The 18,717-nt window shown below is 70.4% G+C and overlaps 3 protein-coding genes across 5 annotated transcripts in view; 2 read left to right on the top strand and 1 right to left on the bottom strand.

Annotated features, from left to right (window-relative positions):
• The window catches only part of LOC134137588 (casein kinase II subunit alpha-like), a 36,555-nt gene extending 31,043 nt beyond the window's left edge, over positions 1-5,512 (top strand). For all 3 annotated transcript variants that reach the window (XM_062570748.1, XM_062570747.1, XM_062570746.1), the window contains 6 exons: positions 1,970-2,080; positions 2,735-2,836; positions 3,734-3,834; positions 4,051-4,199; positions 4,583-4,672; positions 4,996-5,512. In XM_062570748.1, the coding sequence (XP_062426732.1) occupies positions 1,970-2,080; positions 2,735-2,836; positions 3,734-3,834; positions 4,051-4,199; positions 4,583-4,672; positions 4,996-5,111 (669 nt within the window). In that variant the 3' untranslated portion in view covers positions 5,112-5,512. The remainder of the gene's footprint in view (positions 1-1,969; positions 2,081-2,734; positions 2,837-3,733; positions 3,835-4,050; positions 4,200-4,582; positions 4,673-4,995) is intronic.
• Positions 5,513-5,547: 35 nt separating this feature from the next.
• On the bottom strand, positions 5,548-12,645 carry DGAT1 (diacylglycerol O-acyltransferase 1). The gene is made up of 17 exons (XM_062568582.1): positions 12,624-12,645; positions 11,489-11,850; positions 9,611-9,651; positions 9,433-9,518; positions 9,201-9,253; positions 8,930-9,035; positions 8,719-8,853; positions 8,549-8,623; positions 8,339-8,442; positions 8,041-8,079; positions 7,858-7,899; positions 7,665-7,709; positions 7,464-7,576; positions 7,230-7,295; positions 7,029-7,116; positions 6,815-6,877; positions 5,548-6,652 (listed from the first exon to the last, which is right to left on the bottom strand). Exons 1-17 carry the CDS (start codon positions 12,643-12,645, stop codon positions 6,506-6,508), a joined length of 1,587 nt encoding a protein of 528 aa, XP_062424566.1. The 3' UTR covers positions 5,548-6,505.
• Positions 12,646-14,253: 1,608 nt separating this feature from the next.
• Positions 14,254-18,468, top strand: LOC134136663 (TBC1 domain family member 20-like). Its single transcript, XM_062568581.1, is given in 10 exon segments — positions 14,254-14,272; positions 16,028-16,216; positions 16,344-16,424; positions 16,701-16,887; positions 17,164-17,265; positions 17,496-17,637; positions 17,772-17,787; positions 17,790-17,955; positions 18,125-18,164; positions 18,166-18,468. Coding segments are annotated over 10 exon segments (1,155 nt in total). The 3' UTR covers positions 18,379-18,468.
• The last annotated feature ends 249 nt before the right edge of the window (positions 18,469-18,717 follow it).

The raw sequence follows: 18,717 nt of genomic DNA, 5'->3' as shown, positions 1-18,717 counted from the left end.
CTCAGCTCCTGGCTAAGAGCGTGTGCCCTGTCAAAGGCAGCCAGCAGGCACTCTTGCCTGCTTCCTCGTGCTTCTGTTCCTGCAGGCTCACACAGGCTTGGGCTGTACTCCTTACTTTCTTATCCCACATTTAGCTGCTGTGGTTAGCAGATGGCACAGCTAATGCCTTGTGGTCCTCCTCGTCTCCAGTGGGCTGCCTGCAGCCCTTCTCCTGTGCTGTGGCTCTCCCTGGGCCTGCTTCGAACCATCAAATGGGGCAGCACTAGCACCCCCAAGCTCACATTTGGGCAAGAGAGTGTTGCCTTTAAGTTCTGCCTTAAGGTATAAATTGATCGGCCCTTGTTAGATCTGGGCCCCAGCAGACTCCAGTTCAGGGAAGGTTGAATTTGCAGCTGTTTGTTTGGAAATACAGGTGACCATAAAACCCACACCTGTATCCAGTAAACTCACTTTATTTGCCACCTGTTTGTCAGTAACTTAGGCTTGTAAATGTAACTTTAGATTTCTTCCAGCACCTCTGTAGCAACTGGCCATCTGGGGCCTCAAATAAAAATGACTTCAAAAGGAGTCTGCTTGGACAGAGGTAAGCAGGGTGTTTCCCTGCGGCGTGGGTCATGGCAAAGCCTCGTACGGTCAGTAAATGCTCCTGTTATTAGAACAGAAAGCGGCTGAGCCTCTCTGTGCCCCTTGGGCACTGTGCTCTTTGAAATCTTCCCTGTCATCACAGCCCAGCATCACCCTGTTTCTAACCAGCTGCATTCTGGTGTAACCACTGTGCTTACAGACAGACATCTGAGCTGAGGAAATCTTTCCCTCTCCCCAAATTAATATTAAAACCACTTGAGAGGGCTGCTTGGGAAGGCTTTTTGTGGACAGCAGAAAAGCAGTAGATGCTATATATCCTGACTTTAATAAGACTTTTGACATAAGCCAACAAGGGAAACATGGGTTAGATGCATTTTCTATAAGGTAGGAATAAAGCTGACTGGAAAGCCATAATTAGAGAGTAGTTATCAATGGCTTGCTGTCAGAATGGAAGGCAGCATTGCACAGGTTCCACGGGGATTGTCCCAGGTCTGGTATTATTCAGTATTAATGACCTGACTGATGGAGTAGAGAGTGTGCGTCATCTGCAGATTTAATGAGCACGGTTGGGGAGGGCTGCAAGTCCTCTGGAATTCAAAGTGATCTTGACAAGTTTGAGAAATGATCTGAAAAACAGGATGAAATTCTGGAGGGTGAAATGCAAATCCCAACACCGAAGCAGGAATAGTCATCTGCACAGATACAGGATGGGAACCGCGGGCTAGCTAGCAGGGCCGCAGAGAGGGTGAGGGGTGCTAATGGATCACCAGGTGAGTCAGCAGTGTTGCACTCCAGTGAAGTGGAGAACGCCGTGCTGGACTGCCCGAACCGTGGGGTAACCCACGAGACGCTCCTGTGATCTCTTCCTCCTGGCCCTGGTGTGACCATCCCTGGGGCATGGCACTTGGGTAGAGATGGGGAGAGCCAGGAGAATTCCCGTAACGCTTGGAAGTGTCCCATGTGAGGTCAGAGTGGCAGGGCAGTGGAGAAGTAATATGCATATTAATGGTTGCAAACGCGTGAAGAGCTGCTGGAGAAGCGAGTAGAAATTGTGGGCCAGCAGCCAGGAAGGCTCAGGTGAGGCATTAAGGAGAGCTCTGCCTGGACAGCGGAGCGCTGGGGTAGGTTGTCTGGGATGGCCTGGGTGGACGTCAGCCATGGATGGCTGCCCAGACGAAGGCCCCGGTGATGGGCGCGCGTTTGACAGGGCTGCGAGGTGCCGAGTGGAAGGGCAGGGCTCTGGGTTTGCTCTCAGGCGTGCGGCTGCTCGCTCGCCGGCGGTTCCGCACCGCCACAGCGTGGTTCCCTTGCCCCGAGGACAGGAGGACAGGAAAGGCCCCCGGTGCTGGGCGGGCCTGTGATCGTTTGCTCTCTCCCTCCGCAGCTGCGCCTGATCGACTGGGGGCTGGCGGAGTTCTATCATCCCGGCCAGGAGTACAACGTGCGGGTGGCCTCGCGGTACTTCAAAGGACCGGAGCTCTTAGTAGATTACCAGGTACGTTTAGGGACCCGGCTGCTGAGCGGGGCCAGCTGCTCGTGCCGACAGCGGAGCCCAGGCGCAGAGCCGCCCCAGGCACCCCGAGTGGATGCAGCAGCCCCCCCGCAGTGCAGCCTGCGGGCTCTCTTCCACCCGGGCACGTGCCCTGCGGGTTACAGCCTGTGGCTTGTGGGCAGGAGGAGAGAATGGGAAACCCGGCTGAGACTCATCCTGGCTGGGAAGGGCTCTTGAGAGTGGGACAGGGCGGCCCGTGACAGAGCACTGTAACCTTCCCTGGATGAAGCTCTGCCACGGAGTGAAATAGCTGGGGAAGGTGAGGGAGGAGAGAAGAGAGTATCTACCATCCTCCAAAGGACCCTTAATGGCCCGGAGGTCGCTGCTCTTGGTTGGGCTGGTTCTAGGTTTTCTGCGTGTGGCAGAGATTACGTGCAGCTCAGGGTCTGAACCTGAAATCCGTATTGGAGACTGCCCTGGGCAAACTGCAGCGTGGAGCTGCCGGAAGCAATACCCCAAATGCCAGCCTCTGCTCCCTGCCAGCAGCCACGCGATCTGTGAGGGGGGCACAGTGCTGGCAGGAGAGGTGTATTCCGGCTGGCTGGTGGCCCCCAGAGCTGCGTTTGCCTCCTGTCTCTCTTTTCTTGGCTTTTCCAGATGTATGACTACAGCTTAGATATGTGGAGCTTAGGCTGCATGTTGGCCAGTATGATCTTCCGGAAAGAGCCCTTCTTCCATGGTCATGACAACTACGATCAAGTGAGCTCCAGGGCAGTGGGATGCCCGGTCCCCCTCCTCACCCCTTCCCCCTGCAGACTCGCCGCAGGCTCCCTGGAGCGAGGCAGGCGCTGCAGCCCTGCCTGCACTAGAGCAGCCGCTCCCGCCGAATGCCTCGGAGCTGCTGCGCAGCAGCAGCCTGGCTGCTGCAGCTCCTTCTTCAAAGCGGCAGCAGCACAGGAACAGGCTGTGCAGCAAACCTGCAGCACCAAACCAGCCTCTCTAGCCCTGGCTCTCGTGTACCTCTTCTTGGCTCTTACATGTAGCGTGAGCTCTCCCATCTCTCCAGCCTTCATGCTTCTCAGGGAGCCCCTTCCCAAAGCTGGGGTCTCTGCCAGCTTCCCGTATTGCTCCACATGCGCTCTGAGGGATGAGTCAGTGTGTTGGTGGTTAAACTGCGGGGAGGGGAGGGGGGGGAAGGGCCGGGCAGGGGAGCAAAGCACTGGTTTTACTGGAAGGTGCTAACAGGAGCCATCTGTCTGTCCCATGCGCTGCTGGAGGGGGTTGTGGCTATGGTGCAGTTCGGCTATTGCAAGAGCACCGTGGCCTGTTTCAGTTACTCCACGTTGTGCTGGTGGCTGGAGCGCCCCTTGCCAGGGTGGGATTGATGGGCTGTGGCTTCAGAGCTGCACAGTGCAAGTGGAGATGAATTTTCCAGTCATATTGATCCTGTAAGCTCTGCCAGCAGCTGCAAACGCGCCCGGCAGGCCCGTAACCCTGCAGTGGCTGGAGAGAGGGCCCAGCCTGTGCTCCATGTCCTTGCTGGGGGGAGAGTGAGGGACACCGAGGTGTTGGGACCTGCGGGGCTCTGGCTGGGCCGGCAGGAAATGCATCTCTGCCTTCGTCGTCAGTGTTGCTGCTTCTCCACCCTTCTCCCAGCTTGTGCGCATCGCAAAAGTGCTGGGGACAGAGGACCTGTATGACTACATCGACAAGTACAACATAGAGCTCGATCCCCGCTTCAACGACATCCTTGGCAGGTGGGTGGCCCGGCGGGCCGAGCGCTGCCGCCTGCCCGGCCTGGGCCTGCCGACGGGGCTCTCCCTCCCTCCCTCCCTCCCCGAACGGCCCCTCGCGGTGGCCGGGCCTCGCTCGTCCCGGGCTGGGGCCGCAGGGACGCTGCCACGGGTGCCAGGAGGGGTTGGCGTGCCGGCCGCGGGGCGCCACTGGGGCTCGCACTGATCTCCTCCTCGCAGACACTCTCGGAAGCGGTGGGAGCGCTTCGTGCACAGCGAGAACCAGCACCTCGTGAGCACAGAGGCGCTCGACTTCCTGGACAAGCTGCTGCGCTACGACCACCAGACACGACTCACTGCCCGGGATGCGATGGAGCACCCGTATTTCTGTACGTCTCCCCCGGCCGCTCGCCCCGCTCCTGTGCTCGGCTGCCGTTGCCTTCCCCTGCTCCGCACGGCAGCCACCTTCACCTCCATGCACCCCGTGGGCATCAGCCACAGCCCACACGGTCCCCTCGGTCCAGAGCCGGCCTCCTCGCTGCTCCTGGCACCTGGGTGCTGCCCCAGAGCCCCCAGCTGGTTCTCCCGGTCCTCTTGGGTCTGGGCAGGGCCTGCGGGCCAGCTCTGTCCTTGCTGGCTGCCTTTCCTGCCCATCCCCCTGCGCGGCTGCTGCTCCGTTCCTGGGGGATCCGGCGTGGCGGGACACCAGCTCTCCCCTCTTGTGCGTGGGGAGCCATCGCTGACGCGTGCTGCCGTCCCTTCTGCCCTGCAGATCCCATAGCAAAGGACCCAGCGAGGATTGGCACCTCGGCTGGACTCTCGGCCACTAACACGCCCGTCAGCTCCTCCAGTATGTTGGCAGGTGGGTCGTCGCGTTCGCACGGGGCTCTCACAAGGCACTCGGGCCCCCCGGGGTCGTATCACCGCTGCGGGGCCGAGCAGCGCGGGCTCTGCGCTCTCCCGTCCGGTGGAGAAGCCATTCCTGGTAACGGGGTGTTGCCTTCCTGGGAGGCTGCGACCACAGCTTGCGCCGTCTCCGCCCCGGCGCAGCCCCTCGGGGCTGGCGAGGAAGGGAGGCCGCGCTGCCGCCGCTGCGTTCGCGCGTGGGACGGAGGAGGGCTCTGGGCCGGGCTTGCTCCCGGTTGCGCTGTTGGAGCCTGACCGCCTGCTCTCTCCCCGGCCCAGGCATTACCTCGATGTCCGCGTCCCAGCCCATCGGCAGCCTCGCTGCGTCGCCCGTCATCTCCTCTCCAAACGCTTTGGGCTCGCCGGTCCCCGCTGCAGCCGGAGTGCAGCCCTGAACTCGGTTCTCGACCTCTGGCTTCTCGCACCGCCGAGGCTGGTGCCGCGCCTGCCTTCTGCCCTCCTGCCTGCCCCTCCGCGAGCCGTGGGGCTCTGGCCGCCTGCCAGCAGCCGCTTCCCAGAGGCAGAAGTGGGGTGGGGGTGGGATGGGGGGGGCGCTCTGGAATTTTATTTTTATTTCTGTTGAGTATGAAAAAAAAAGAGCAAAAATGTAGGTTCCTTTTTTTCTCTGTGCAGTAACAATATCGCACTCTCTGGCTACGGACCAAGGCTGATCTCTGTTGTGTCTGTGTCGGGGTAAGGAGTTAGCTGCATTCTTCTCATGAGGATCATGGTTAGTGATGCAACTACAGTGTAGAAATCTAAAATGGATAATAAAATTTATTTTCTATGTCCCTAACAGGACAGCAGGACCTGCAGCTTGTTCTTGGCCTGGGGCAGGGTGTCCGCGAGGGGCAGGCCAGTGCCCGGGGGCGGGCGGGTGGCCTCGGCCCGGCTGAGGGAGGCTGATGTGGGGCAGGGCCAGAGGCTGCGCGGGAAGGCCGGATGGGCCCCGTCCAGGCACGGGAGGAACAGGAGCAGGACCAGGTGTGGAAAAAGACACTTTAATCACTCAATACTTGACAGATACAGTCCAGAAAGGTTAAAAAGTGGCCAAGTGAGCCCGGAGCAGCGCCGGGAGGCAGCAGCAGGTCCCAGCTGCCCCAGCCAGCCCCGCTCCTCACCCAGGATGCAGGGCAAGGAGAGGGCTGGGGGCCGGGGCAGCCAGCCGGGGACGGAGCAGGCAGCGCCCCGGACCCACAGCCACAGGTGAAGTGAGCCTGGGGCTGAGCAGGGAGCCCGGGCCGGCCGCCGGCACGGGCAGGGGAGCCCCGGGCAGGGCTCGTACCGGGTGCCCCGAGCCTGCCCCTGCGGGGAGCACCGGCAGGAGGGAGGGACGGATCAGAGCAGTCACAGTCCAGGGACAGTCCTTTAAAGTGCCTTACAGAAGAGAGGCTCTGTGGCGCGTGTGGCCACTTAAAGCTCAAGGCGGGGGCCCCCGCGGGTGCAGGGAGCCCCCCGGCCCCACATGCGCAGGCAGCCGGGCTCGGCTCCTGCCTCCCTCGTGCCCGGGCCGTCGCGGGGCAGGACCACAGGGTCCCCGCTGGGGCACGGGACAGAGGGAGGGGGACGCCCCTCCGCAGGGGCTATTGCATTGATCCGACATTCAATTCACAAGAGGAGGAACGCCTAGCGGCTACTCCGCACACGTACAAAAGGGCGCAAGGCAACTTCCCGAGGCGGCGGCACCTCCGCGCGACGCAGTCCCAAGGCGTCTGGGAAGCAGCAGGAAGCGGCTCCCTCCTCTCCTGCCTTCCTGCTGGTCACCAGGAGGGAAACGCAGTCCAGCGCGTCACTGGCTTCCTTCATAGTTGAGCACGTAGTAGTCGTGCACGTACATCAGGACGGCGATGGGCTGCCCGATGATCAGGGAGATCCAGACGGCCGCGTTCCCGTAGTTACCCCTGAGGAACTTGGACACGAACCAGGCCAGCGGGATCTGGAAGAGCCGGGGCAGCGTGGGGCCCGTGCCGACGTGCAGAGGCCCCGGGCAGCCTGCGGCGCTCCCCCGGCGGACGGGGAAGGAAGGAGAGCGCGTTCCTGTCCCAGAGCTCCGCAGCCGGCGCCAGGCTGCTGCCGCCCCCGTCCTCCCACCGCTTACCTGCGCCGCCATCCCCATGAACGCCCAGAGCCGGAACATCTTCAGGGGCACGCTCACCAGGTACTGCCAGGGGAGGGGGGCAGCGTCAGCCCCGGCCTGCCACCCCCGCGGAGCTGCCACCGTGGGGCCGGAGCCCTCGGAGCTCCGCAGAAGGCAGCTCCTGCTTGGGGGGCGGCTTCGGCAGCCGGGGCGCGTGCCGGCAGGGAGCACTGACCTCGTGGAAGAAAGCGGAGGCCAGGAAAACGGCCGTCTGCGCCGTCCACTTGCTGGCCCCCCGCTTCAGCATGGGCTTGTAGAAGTGCCTGAGGAGCGGCTCCCCGTTAGCACGAGTCCCCGGCCGGCCCCCCGCCTGCCGGAGCTGCCCGTGGCGCGCCGGGCCCGTCCCCGCCGCCCCTGCCCGGCCGCAGACGCCCACCTGAGACACCACTTGTGCACGGGGATGTTCCAGTTCTGCCAGAAGTAGGTCACCGACTCCGAGTTCCTGCAGGGAGAAGGCAGTGAGCCGCGTCCCGGCACGGCAGCGGGGAGCTGCGCCTCTCCCCACCCCACCGCACCCCGCAGGGACCCCCGGGGGGTCTCGGGCCTGCGCTCGGCCCCATCGCCCTGCGGAGTGGCAGGAGGGGGCCCGGGGCCGGCCACTGCCGCTCACCACCAGTCCCTGTAGAACTCCCGGTCCCCGAACTGCATCACTTCAGCCACCACGTTGAGGCAGGAGTGGAAGAACCAGTAGAAGAAGATGAGCCAGATGAGGTGGTTGGGGACCTGGGGAGGGAGGCCGAGGCCGTGAGGGGGCTGGTTCCCCCCCGCCACCAGGGCCACAGGCAGGGCGCAAGGGAGCTCAGCTACTCACAGCCAGCTTCAGGAGCCGCTCTATGATCCGGGAATAGTCCATGTCCTGCAAGGAAACGGCTGCCGTCACCCTCGTGCCCCGGACCGGGGACAGGAGCAGGAGGGAGCTCTGGGGCCCCCTCACGCTGAGGGCACAAAAGCCACAAGGGCGCCCGCGGGGCATCCTCCTGCCCCGCAGCGGGGCTCCCACTCACCCGGAACGGCTTCATGGAGTTCTGGATCGTGGGCACCATCCACTGAAACAGAAAACGCCGCTGGAGCCGGGGCACCCAGGCGCCGTGGGGCCCCTGGGGGGGGCCCAGACCCCCGGCCACCTGCGGGCGCCCAGCTCGGCCCCCGCCGTTTCCCCGGGGAGAGGGTCCCCACCAGCCACGTACCTGCTGGATCAGCCCCACCAGCAGCTGGATGAAGAAGAGCTGGAAGACAGAGGCAGCAATGGAGCTGTCGGCAGGGACATCGGCCGGGAGCCCCTGTCCCCCTCCCAGGGCGCCCGTGCCCAGGAACGGGGGCCCCGCGTCAGGGACCGTCCCCTCATCCTGCCGCCTTCGCTGCTGAACCAGAGCTGGCCCCGAGCCGCGTCCCCAGACCCACGGCCGCTCCTGGCCCCGGGCCGCCCTCGGAGCGGAGCGGCGGGGAGGGAGCCCTGGTGCCCGGAGCACGCGGCGGGGGTCTCACCATCTCGAAGAGGCGCCGGAGGAGGAAGCGCTTGCGTATGCGCGGGGAGCGGGGAAAGTTCAGCTCGTAGCAGAGGGTGGGTGCGAAGAGGAAGTAGTAGAGATCTGCGAGGACAGCGGGGGTGAGGCTGGGCGCCCGCCGGCAGCACCGGGGGACTCGCGCGGGGCAGTGGGGCCGCGGTGCCGTGAGCTCCCCGCGCGGGGCACTTACTTCTGTAGGTGAGGTTGGCCGGGTAGGTGACACCGCTCTGGCCCACATCCCCGTTAGCCTTCTTTGGCCCCGCAGCTGGAAGAGAAGGGAGCTGAGCGCTGGCCTGAGCCGGACGTTCAGGCTCTGCTGCGGCCGCTGCCCCACGGAGGGGCAGTGCCAGGGCCCGGTACCTGCGGCCGAGGCGTCCCCCCGGCGTGGGGAGGCTTTTGCCTCCCTCCTTTCGCGGCACCATTTGTTCACGTCTCTGAAGGAGAAGAGCTTGAGGAAGGTGACCGTGTAGATGGCCAGGGCGAACACGGCCCCCACTGCGGGGAGAGGAGACCCGGTGAGCTGGGCCGGCTCCTGCCCCGGCCCGGCCCCACGCCCGCGGCCGGCCCTCACCTGGCGTGATGGAGCTCACCATGAGCACCACCACGGCGGGGAAGCACAGGATGGCCAGGAGGTTGGTCGCGTGCAGGACGGCGCCAGCGCCCTCCGAGAGGGAGCCCTGCGGGAGGGAGGCATGAGAGGGCCGGGGCGCAGCACCCAGCCCCAGCGCCCCACGGCCTGGGGGGCACGGGGAGCCGGCAGAGCCCCGCTGCGCGGCCTCCCCACCCCACCGCGCCCCGAGGCCTCTGCCCCGGGCACGCGCGCAGCGCTAAGGGCGGCTCACCGCTGCCAGCCGCCTCTCGAGGGACAGGGCCACCACCACGAACACGTTGGCCACTGCAGACGGAGCGGGCAGAGCGTTACCAGAGCTGCCGGGACGCGCCGGGCCCCGCAGCCCCCGGCCCGCCGCGCTGGGCTTCGCCGGCCCCGGGGCAGCCTGGGCGGCGAGGAGAAAAGCTCGGGCTGCCCCGGCTGCTCTCCCGCTGCCCGGGGCGGCCCCCGGGGCCGTCACTCACCGATGACCAGGCACGGGGACGGCCAGCTGTAGGGGTCTTTGAGGAACAGGGAGACCACCTGGATGGGGTCCACCAGGATGCCGTACCTGCGAGGAAAGGGGGGCCTGAGCGAGCGGCGCCGGATCCCGAAGGCCGCGGCGGCGCCAGCCCTTCTCCCCGCCGGGAGCCTGGCACTTACTTGATGAGGTTCTCCAGGAACAGCCGAGCGTTGCTCAAGACCTGGAGGGAGAAGGCAGGAGTCACTCGGAGAAGAGCGAGCCGAGGCGAAGCCCCGCGGCGGGGCCGCATCAGGCACGGGACGGGTGCTCCCCGCGCAGTACCCAGGCCCGCCTTGCGGCCCGTGTGGTGCCGCGGGCTCTGGGACCGTCCCAGGAGGCCGGGACGTGCCAGGGCCAGGGTATACGGTAAGAGCCGGCTAGACCCGCGGCACGCGTAGGGCTGCCGGCGCCCTGCCGCTCTCCCGGGTCTCTCGAAGCTGCCTGGGCCGGCTGATGAGGGGGCATCCTGCATTTCTGCACCCCAAACCCCGGCAGATGTGGGGCTGAGGCCCGCAGGCTGGACCAGATCCTGCCCATGGCCGCCGGCGAGGGACAGAGCTGCTTGCCCGGCCTGGGGGACACAACCGAGCCACGGGCTGGACGCAGGCCCGAGGTGCCGGACCGCATCCGTGGCCGAGCCCGGAGTGTCACGCAGCCTCGGGGCGCGATCCGATTCGGATCTTTGCGGCCTCAGCAGAGGCCTCAGCGCAGCTCCCGGAGCCGCTGCGCCCCGCGTGCACGGGGAAGGCGTCCTCCCTCCGCGCAACCCGAGATTGGGAAACCTCGGGGAAGCGCTTGCATCACCAGGCCGCGAGTCCGTGCAAGGGTTACGGTGGGCGCGAGTCACGTGCCGGCACGGCCCCACGGAAGCGTGCCACGGGCAGCAGCCACGTATCTCCGCGCCCGGCTACGTCGCGCTTCCCCTGGGAGTGGGCAGGGACAGCGCAGCTTGCGGCGGCAGAGCCCCGCGGGGCCCCGTCCCACGCTACGGCCGGGCGGGAGGCCCAGGCTGGCACGGCCGCAGCGGCGGGACGGGGCCCGGCGGCCGCAGCAAAGCCGGGAGCGCCCGGCCAGGCTGGGCCGGCGCCCAGCTGGGCTGCGCGGTGGCACCGAGCGCCCGGCGCGCGTCGCAGGGGCTGCCAGCGCGGCCTCCTCCTGCCGGGAGGACGCGGTGGGCCAGGGCCCCGCTCGGTGGCACGGTTAGTCCCTGCTAGGGCTCCGGGCGCCAGCACGCGCTGACCCCCCGCGCCGGCTGCCGCAGACAAAGCCGAGCGGAGAGCGCGCGCCGCGCCGCCAGCGAGGGCTCGAGCTAATCCGAGAGCGTGCTCGCCGCTTCCAAGTCTCTTCTACTCGGTTTCACCCGCTAATTGAATTAAACGCACACCATGGGATTAGCCACCGCCTCATTGCACCTTTTCTGGCCGCAGAGCGGCTCTCCGGAGCCCTGGCCCTGCTCCCTGCTGCTCCACTCCCTCTTGCCATGCGCCCACCACGCCAGCACCAGCATCGCTGGATCAGGCCGGACCCAGGTGAACATTTGCCTCCGGCAGCCCCGGCTAAGGTACCGAGCGCTCGGTAGCCTCGGGGGAGCCGTGGCCACCCGCCAGCACGTCTGGTTGCCCCGCTGGGTGCTTGCAGGTGGTCTGCGGAGGCAGCACGAGAGCGTTGGGGCCTCTCCCGCCCCGAGCACGGCCCGGCACTGCCCAGGCGCTCGGCCCCGCCGTGCCGCGCGCCTGCTCGAACGCCAGCCGGGCCTCTCCCGCGCTGGCCACCCCTGCTCCCGGCCGACCTCCCCGGGACGTCCGGGCTCCCCCGGAGCAGGGATCGTGTTCAGAAGGGGCCAAGGGGTCTCTGGGTCTCCCCAACGCCGTGCTGAGACCGCCACGCGCCAGCAATCCACGCCGAGCGGGAGCAGAGGCGACCCCGACACCCGGGGCGGAGGCCCCGGCGCCGCAGGCACCTGCCCGATCCGGCCCCGGCGCGCGCCGAGCCGCGAGGCCGCTCGCGCCGCCACTCACCAGCATGACCACACACCAGTTGAGGATGCCGCGGTAGTTGCTGTAGCCGCTGGCTGAACTGAGCAGAGACTCCTGCACCTTGTGACACCTGGGGACGGAGAAGGGAGAGCAGCGCGTGAGCACCAGGGAGCCGGCACGGGCACGGCGGCAGCTCGGGACACCAGGACGCGCCGAGGGCGGCGGCTCGGCAGCGCGGCCGGGAAAGCCCAGGCTGCCTCGCCTCGACGCTGGAGCCGGCAGCAGCGCTTGGAGCGCGTCCGTCTCCCAGGGTTCACCCTGCTGCGGAGGCGCCCAGGCCCTTCCCAGCTCTTTACGGAGCGGGTGCTGGAGCTCGGCTGCCCCAGCTCCCTGGGCTCCGCGTCCTGCAGGCGAGGACGCTCTGCAGGGGTTTAGCGGCGGGCCCTGGCCGGGGCAGCACGGAGCCCTGGAGCTGCGGCAGGAGGGCCCTCGAGGCAGCGAGCGCGGCAGGGGACGGGGCGCAGAGCGGCGGACGGCTCCGGCCTGGAGCGCCCGCCTCGGGGCGGCATTTCGGCCGCGGCCCCGGGAGGGGACAGGAACGCGCCCGGCACCCTCGTGCTGCCGGCGTGGGTGCTGCCCCAGCGCCCAGCGGAGCGGCGGGCGCCCGCAGAGGCCGGGTCCAGAGTCCCGCGCGCCGCGTTATCGGCCGGGGAGCCCACGGGATCCCGCGCGCCTGCCCCTCCTTCCGCTCCAGATAAGATTACAAGGCGCAGAGGGCTCAGGGAGCGCTCCCGGCCCCACAGCACCGCTCCGCTCGCAGCCCTGCCCCACGGCAGCCCCAAGCAGGGCTTTGCAACCCCGCTTAGACGATGCCCCCGTCGTTGCAGCCGGCGGCGCGGGGACAGGCACACGCTGCGGCCCGGGGAAGCGGAGCTGGGTGGCCGGAGAGGAGCTCGCTCGGCACGGGCGCCCCGTGAAACCTGAGCCGAAGGCGCGGAGGAGGAACAGAGCCACCCGCTGGGCTGGCCCGGCCCTTCCTTATCGGGAGCTGCTGGCAGACAAGAATTGCCTCCCCGCCCGCAAGCGCCCCGTCTGCCGCGCCCCGGGCTCGCCCGGCCGAAATCCTGCACCACAAGCAGCCAGGAGATGGGTTAGGCGGGAACGCCGGCTGCTTCACCTGCGAGCGCTGGGTCGGGCATCGCGCCGAGGACAAGGCGAGCGCCTCGCGGCCCGGGCTCCGGGCCGGGGAGGAGCTCGCGGGCAGGTGGAAGTTCAGCCCGCTTTCAGCGGCTCCCCCAGGAACGCCGTCATCTCCTCCTTGCGACACTTCGTTTCCCCCACCCAGGGCGCCTGCCGCTGCCCCGGGCACGGGAGGCACGCGGCACCGCGCGCGTCGCGCCGAGGGCCCTGCCCCGCGGCCGGCCGGGGAGCTCGAGCCCCCGGAGAGCGTCCCCGTCCCCCCCCCGGCGCCCGGCGCCGTCCCGGCTTGGGAACGGGGGCAGGATGCGGGGCAGGGCGCCGCGGACGGGCGGCTGAGAGGCGGGCGGCCCCGGCTTGCGCGGGCGCTGCTATTTCGGGCCGCCGCCGCCCGAGGAGCCTCGCGCTCCCCGACCCGCCGCCGCCACCGCCGCCGGGCGAGCGGAGCTCTCGGGTCCCTCGGGAGGGAGCCCCGGGAGGCCGGCGGCGCGGCCGGGTCGAGGCCGGCCGCCCCGCCGGGCCGGGAGAGCGGTGGCGAGGCCGAGCTCCGGCCGGGCCTCGCCTGCCTCCCGCCCCGCGCGGCCCTCGGCGCCCGGCCGCAGCCCCCCGGGGCGGGCGGGATCGGCTCCGGCCGGGGTCGCCGCCGCCTCCGGCGGCCGCACGGGCCTCGCACCCGCGAAGCCGAGCCGCCGCGGCCGGAGGGAGCCGCTCGGCCCCGCTCCCGCTCCCGCGGCGGGGGGGCTCCGCGGCCGGCCGGGGCGGCACGAGCGTCCCCGGGCGCCGGGCTCCCCCCCCCCGCCCGGGCGGGCGGCCGCGGAAGCCCCCGGTGACCCACCGGGGCGGCCTCCGCCCGCAGGCCCCGGCCGGTCCCGGGGGAAGGGAGGCTGCTCCGGCGCACCGGGGGGGCGGGAGGCGCCGCGGTAACGGGCGGCGCCGGTGCCGTTACCTGAGGTCGTCGCCGGGGTCGTTCGCGCCCTCGGGGCCCGGCTCGTCGCCGCCGCCGCCGCCGCCGCCGCCCGGCTCGGCCCCGGGGGGCTGCCGGGGCGCCGCCGCCCCGCGCCGCCGCCGGCCGCCGCCGCCGCCGCCGGCCGCCGCCGCGCCGCGGTCGCCCATGCTCGCCCCGGCCGTGCGAGCGCGCCCGCCCGCCGCGCGGCCACCGTACCGCGCCCCGCCACGGCCCGGGTAACCGCGGCAACCGCCCGCCCCGCCCCGGCCGCGCGGCACGCCGGGACGCGCAGTTCCGCCCGCGGCATCGCCCGGCGGCGGAGGGCGGAGGGGGCGGGGCCGGCCCTGAGGGGGGCGGGGCCACACGTGAGGGGGCGGGGTCACTCCGAGGGGCGGGGCCAGCCCTGAGGGGGCGGGGCTAGGCGGGGGCTGGGGAGCCATCCCAGGAGGGAGTGCGGCCAAACCGGCGGGGCGGGGCCACCAGGTGGGGGCGGGGCCAACCGGGGGAAGGTGGGCGGGGCGACCGGGGGGTTCCCCTTGTGGAGGCGGGGCCGCCGCGGAACTCCGTCTCCCAGGAGCACCCGCGGCGCCCCGCCCCCTGCCTCCCTCGGTGAGCGGCGGCGGCGCGGGCCAATGGGGACGCGGGCCGTCGGCGGCGCGGGCCAATGGCGGCGCGGGGGCGGGGTGGGGCGCGTGGCCCGGCAGCAGCGATGAGCGGTGGGCGGCGGGCGACGGGGGGGGCGCCCAGGTGAGGGACCCCCGGAGCCGGTGGGGCCGGGCCCGGGGTGGGGGTGTCAGTGGGGCCGGGCCCGGGGTGGGGTGTCAGTGGGGCCGGGCCTGGTGTGGGGTGTCAGTGGGGCAGTGCCCAGGGTGGGGGTGTCAGTGGGGCCGGGGCCAGGGTGGGGGTGTCACTGGGGCCGGGCCTGGTGTGGGGTGTCAGTGGGGCCAGGCCCGGGGTGGGGGTGTCAGTGGGGCTGGGCCTGGTGTGGAGTGTCATTGGGGCAGTGCCCAGGGTGGGGGTGTGAGTGGGGCTGGGCCTGGTGCGGGGTGTCAGTGGGGCCAGGCCCGGGGTGGGGTTGTCAGTGGGGCTGGGCCTGATGTGGAGTGTCATTGGGGCAGTGCCCAGGGTGGGGGTGTGAGTGGGGCTGGGCCTGGTGCGGGGTGTCAGTGGGGCCAGGCCCGGGGTGGGGGTGTCAGTGGGGCCAGGCCTGATGTGGGGTGTCAGTGGGGCAGTGCCCAGGGTGGGGGTGTCAGTGGGGCCGGGCCCAGGGTGGGGGTGTCACTGGGGCCGGGCCTGGTGTGGGGTGTCAGTGGGGCCAGGCCCGGGGTGGGGGTGTCAGTGGGGCCGGGCCCAGGGTGGGGGTGTCACTGGGGCCGGGCCTGGTGTGGGGTGTCATTGGGGCCAGGCCCGGGGTAGGGGTGTCAGTGGGGCTGGGCCTGGTGTGGGGTGTCAGTGGGGCAGTGCCCAGGGTGGGGGTGTCAGTGGGGCCGGGCCCAGGGTGGGGGTGTCACTGGGGCCGGGCCTGGTGTGGGGTGTCACTGGGGCCAGGCCCGGGGTGGGGGTGTCAGTGGGGCCGGGCCCGGGGTGGGGTGTCAGTGGGGCCGGGCCTGGTGTGGGGTGTCAGTGGGGCAGTGCCCAGGGTGGGGGTGTCAGTGGGGCCGGGGCCAGGGTGGGGGTGTCACTGGGGCCGGGCCTGGTGTGGGGTGTCAGTGGGGCCAGGCCCGGGGTGGGGGTGTCAGTGGGGCTGGGCCTGGTGTGGAGTGTCATTGGGGCAGTGCCCAGGGTGGGGGTGTGAGTGGGGCTGGGCCTGGTGTGGGGTGTCGGTGGGGCCAGGCCTGCTGTGGGGTGTCACTGGGGCAGTGCCCAGGGTGGGTGTGTCAGTGGGGCCGGGCCTGGTGTGGGGTGTCGGTGGGGCTGGGCCTAATACGAAATGTCAATGAGGACAGGCCCGGAGCAGGTTCAGTGGGGCCAGGTCTGGTGTGGGGTGTCATTGGGGCAGTGCCCAGGGTGGGGGTGTCAGTGGGGGCAGGACTGGCATGGGGGTGCAGTGGGGCCGGGCCCGGGGTGGGGCTCCCTGCCCCAGCCCTGTGGCCCACGGGGTGAGCTGGGGGTGCCGCGCGGGGGCCACCGGGCCGCGGGCTTGGGGGTCACCGCGTGACGCGTGTGGGCCCGGCGGCGCGGCGGGGGGCCGGCGCGTCCCTGGGGAGCGGTGACGCGCGCCGGGGGCAGCGGTGAGGGCCGGGCGGCGCGCCGGCCTTGGCGCCGCGCGCTCGGAGCCGTCGGCCTCGCGGGTGACGGATGGACGGGGCCTGGCCCCGGCGCCTCTCCGTTTCGCCGACGGGAGATCCGGGGGGGGGGGGGTGCTGGGCCCGGCGGGGGCGGCGGGGGGCGGCGGGGGCGCCCGCGCGGCCCCCGGAACGCTCCCCGCCGCGCCGCAGGGCGGCCGGGCGCCGGCAGGAAGCAGAAGCTGGTGCTGATCCACGAGGCGCTGCGCAGCGACCCGGTGGGTGTCGAGGCGCTGCGGGCCGCCGCCGTCAGCGCCGGGGGGCTGCTCTCCGAGGAGATCCGCAGGAAGGTCTGGCCCAAGCTGCTCAGCGTCGACACCTACAACCTGCCCCCCCGGCCAGGTGGGGGCTGGGAGGCGCCGGGGCCGACTTGGGGGGGACGGGGACGTGAGGGCAGGACTCCTGGGCTCGCGGGGGACTCCTGGGCCCCCTTCCCTGCTCCCCAGCCCTGACCTCGGCTCTCCCGCAGGCAAGGCCCCGCGCCAGGCCCACCGGGACTACGGCCAGGTGCTGCTGGATGTGGCTCGCTCCGCACGCCGCTTCCCCGCAGGTGAGCGCCGGCGCGGGGCCGGCAGGGCGTGGACACCCCTCTCCGGGGACAGGATCCCGCTGCCTGGTACCCCCTCTCAGGGAGGGGGCTGGCCTGGGGGGCAGCGCTCGGCCGCCAGCAGCTTGGAGACCGCCGGCGGCGGGGGATGCCAGTGGGGGGAAGCTCCCTGCGGGGGCTGGGGTGGGGGAACGAGCTGCCTGGGGGGCCGCGGTCCGCCCCGGGGGCCGGGGGGCTGCGCGGGGCCAGCCGTGCCCACCCGGCGGCCTCCCCGCGCAGGCATGCGGGCCGAGCAGCGGCACGTGCTGCAGGAGCAGCTGCTGAACCTCATCCTGCACGTCCTGCGCGCCCACCCCGAGCTCCACTACTACCAGGGCTACCACGACATCGCCGTCACCCTGCTGCTGGCCGTGGGCGAGCGCCTGGCCGCAGCCCTGCTGGAAAAGCTCTCCACCCACCACCTCAGGTACCCTGGCCCACACCGGGACCCCCAGCCCGAGCTGGGATCCCTCGGGGACGCTGGTGCCTTCTGCACCGGAATGGCTAACCACCAAGCACTGCTGCCGTGGGAGCCCCCCGGGCCTGGTAGCATCTTTCCCCAGAGCATCCCAGGCCTGGGGGGCTCCTGGGATGGGGCTGAGGGGTGCAGTGTCCCGTGGGAGGGCCGTGGGGAGGTGGTGGGACAGGGTGCACGGTCCTGGCACGTGCCGCTCCCTCCCAGCCCCGCGGTTGCCCTGCTCAGGGACTTCATGGACCCCACGATGGACAGCACCAAGCACATCCTCAACTACCTCATGCCCCTGCTGCAGCGGGAGAGCTCCCGGCTCCATGCCTTCATGCTGAGGTAAGCCGAGCGGGGGCCCTGCCGTGGGGCAGGGGGCCGAGGAGCCAGGGCAGAGCGGGACCAGCTCGGGGGCAGCGTGGGGGGTGCAGCAGGGCCCTCACGGGGCGCGTGGGGCCGTGTCTCAGGTGGGCGTGGGGCGGGGGTTGGTACAGGGCTGCAGCGCGTGCCGTAAGCCTGCCGGGGTGCCTGGGCCGTGCCTCACGAGCCCCCCATGCCCCCGGTGCCCGCAGGGCAGAGGTGGGCACCATCTTCGCCCTGAGCTGGCTCATCACGTGGTACGGCCATGTCCTGAACAACTTCCACCACACCCTGCGGCTCTACGACTTCTTCCTGGCCTCGCACCCCCTCATGCCCGTCTACTTCGCCGCCGCGGTGCGTGCAGCGGCTCCGCCGACGAGGCCGGGCCGCCCCGAGCCGCCGCACGGGCTGAGCCGGGACGGGCTGGCTCCCTTTGCCCGGGCCCGGCCGTCCCTGCGGGTCCCTGACGCGCTCCGGTCCCCGCGCAGGTCGTGCTGCACCGGGAGGAGAGGTGCTGGCCTGCGACTGCGACATGCCCAGCGTGCACCAGCTCCTGTCCCGCATCCCGCAGGACCTGCCCTACGAGAGCCTCGTGGCGAAGGCGCAGGAGCTCTTCCAGCGCCACCCGCACTCCCAGCTGGCCCGGCAGGCCGCCCTGCAGCACCACAAGAGGTGAGGGGCGGGGGGCACGGTGACCGCGGGGGTGACTCGGGCTGCCGGAGCCGCCGGAGGAGCGCAGCCCCCGGCTCGGCCGCGGGGCTCGGCGGCTGCGCGGGCTCCCGGGGGCGCGGGTCCTGCCCGTTCCCCGGGGCTGAGCCCTCGCCCCTCTGCCCCGCTGCAGCATCGCCATCCAGTCCTTCGCCGCCTTCCAGCAAGCCGCGTCCCCGGCAGCGCCCCGACGCCGTGCTGCGCCGCCAGCGCCTGCTGCGGGCCGGGCCGGAGGAGGACGCCGGAGCCCTGCTGCCCGCCGCCGGGCACAACCCGCTGGTGAAGGCGGCCGTGTGGGGGCTCTCGGCCACGCTGGGGGCCGTGGCCCTGGCCGTCACGCACACCGCCCTGGACTGGGCCCCCGAGTTCCTGCTCCAGCTCTTCTAGCGCCCGGGCAGGGCGTCCGGCAGCCCCATGGGCGCCGCAGCCCACAGAGGAACCCACCCCCCAGCGGGGCCTGGGTCTGAGCGGCGGGCGGGGGGCCCTGCCCCACAGCCCCCTGTTGCTGCTGCGGTCCCTCCCCCCGTGCCGGCGGCAGGAGCAGCGGGGACAAGGGGGAGAGGAGGGAATTCCGCTCTGGAAAAGCCGCCTGGGCTGCGCCCTGCTGCCCTCTTCCCCGAGGAGCTCGGGAGCCCCCGGGGGGGCTGCGTCTGGGCGAGGGGCCCGAGCGGGGAGATGCAGCAGAGCCTGCTGGAGACCCCCCGGCCCGCACCGGCCTTGTGGCCC

Source organism: Rhea pennata, chromosome 2 (genome assembly GCF_028389875.1).
Source record: "Rhea pennata isolate bPtePen1 chromosome 2, bPtePen1.pri, whole genome shotgun sequence".
NCBI lineage: Eukaryota > Metazoa > Chordata > Aves > Rheiformes > Rheidae > Rhea > Rhea pennata.
The sequence above is the reverse complement of the archived record's forward strand: the minus strand, read 5'-3'. Positions and strand labels throughout refer to the sequence as shown.